The sequence below is a fragment of the Mandrillus leucophaeus genome, unplaced genomic scaffold, assembly GCF_000951045.1.
Source record: "Mandrillus leucophaeus isolate KB7577 unplaced genomic scaffold, Mleu.le_1.0 Scaffold628, whole genome shotgun sequence".
NCBI lineage: Eukaryota > Metazoa > Chordata > Mammalia > Primates > Cercopithecidae > Mandrillus > Mandrillus leucophaeus.
The window spans coordinates 666,798-667,781 of NW_012106786.1; the positions used below are offsets into that span (position 1 = coordinate 666,798).

Here is a 984-nt window from a genome sequence, read left to right on the forward strand (position 1 = left end):
TGATCCACCGTGCCCGGCCGTCCTATCACAATGAATTTAAATCCCATGATGTTCCCATTTAACAGACAGGAAAACTGGGGCAGGGAGAAGAGAAACTGGAACTCCCAGTTTCCTTCCCCTTGCACCCAGAAACAGGTTCTCTGAGCCCCTCTCCCCATCCCATGGAGAGTGGGGATGGGTCTTATGCACCCAGACTGTGTCCCTCCAGGGAGAATGTGCTACGAAACCTAGCGGACAAGGCCTTTGACCGGCCCATCTGCGAGGCCCTCCTGGACCAGAGGTTCTTCAATGGCATTGGCAACTATCTGCGGGCAGAGATCCTGTACCGGTCAGCAAGCAGCATGGGCATGGGGACTGGGGTGGGCCAGGTGTGCCCACATTCCCCACTGCCTAGCATGGCTTCCCCTCCCCCCACTACAGGCTGAAGATCCCTCCCTTTGAGAAGGCCCGCTCGGTCCTGGAGACCCTGCAGCAGCGCAGGCCGGTGAGCCCAGAGAGGGATGGAGCACATGTGCTGGCACACTGGTGTCCATGTGGGCTGGCAAGGAGATGGGTGGGGTCAGGTGTCCCCAGCTTAGCTCAACAACGGGGGTGGGAAGGGGATGAACCACCCAAGGTCTGGCCAAGCTCACAGGGAAGGTCAGCTGCCTTTACATTGCCCCACTGACAGACAGGTCCTGCCCCTGCCCCTGCCCCTGCCCCTTCCTCAGAGCCTGAAGCTGACCCTCAGCCAGAAGATCAAGGCCAAGCTGCAGAATCCAGACCTCCTGGAGCTATGCCACTTAGTGCCCAAGGAAGTGGTCCAGTTGGGTGAGGCCAAAGATGGCGGTGACCTCTGCTTCAGCAAATGATTGTGTAACCCTGGGGCACTTGTCCCTCTCTGGGCCTAATTCATTCATTTGGAAGTTTGTAGCCCTAGTTATTCAATGGACTAGGCCTCCTGACTTGTCAATAGTGTTTCCAGGCCGGACGCAGTGGCTGCCT

General features: G+C 57.8%; 2 protein-coding genes across 2 annotated transcripts in view; both read left to right on the top strand.

Moving 5' to 3' along the window:
• LOC105554106 (endonuclease 8-like 1) overlaps window positions 1-984 on the top strand; it is a 14,078-nt gene that overhangs the window by 4,364 nt on the left and 8,730 nt on the right. The window lies entirely within an intron of this gene.
• Window positions 45-980, top strand: LOC105554107 (endonuclease 8-like 1). The gene is made up of 4 exons (XM_012000400.1): window positions 45-215; window positions 264-328; window positions 421-484; window positions 711-980. Exons 1-4 carry the CDS (start codon window positions 162-164, stop codon window positions 849-851), a joined length of 324 nt encoding a protein of 107 aa, XP_011855790.1. The 5' UTR covers window positions 45-161; the 3' UTR covers window positions 852-980.

Excerpts from the sequence above, each read along its gene's own strand:
- LOC105554107 (XM_012000400.1), top strand. The coding sequence starts at position 162 with ATGGAGAGTGGGGATGGGTCTTATGCACCCAGACTGTGTCCCTCCAGG. Across the intron at positions 216-263 it reads TGTGTCCCTCCAGGGAGAAT|GCCCTCCTGGACCAGAGGTT; the intron begins GTGCTACGAAAC and ends CCCATCTGCGAG. Across the intron at positions 485-710 it reads CCCTGCAGCAGCGCAGGCCG|AGCCTGAAGCTGACCCTCAG; the intron begins GTGAGCCCAGAG and ends CCCCTTCCTCAG.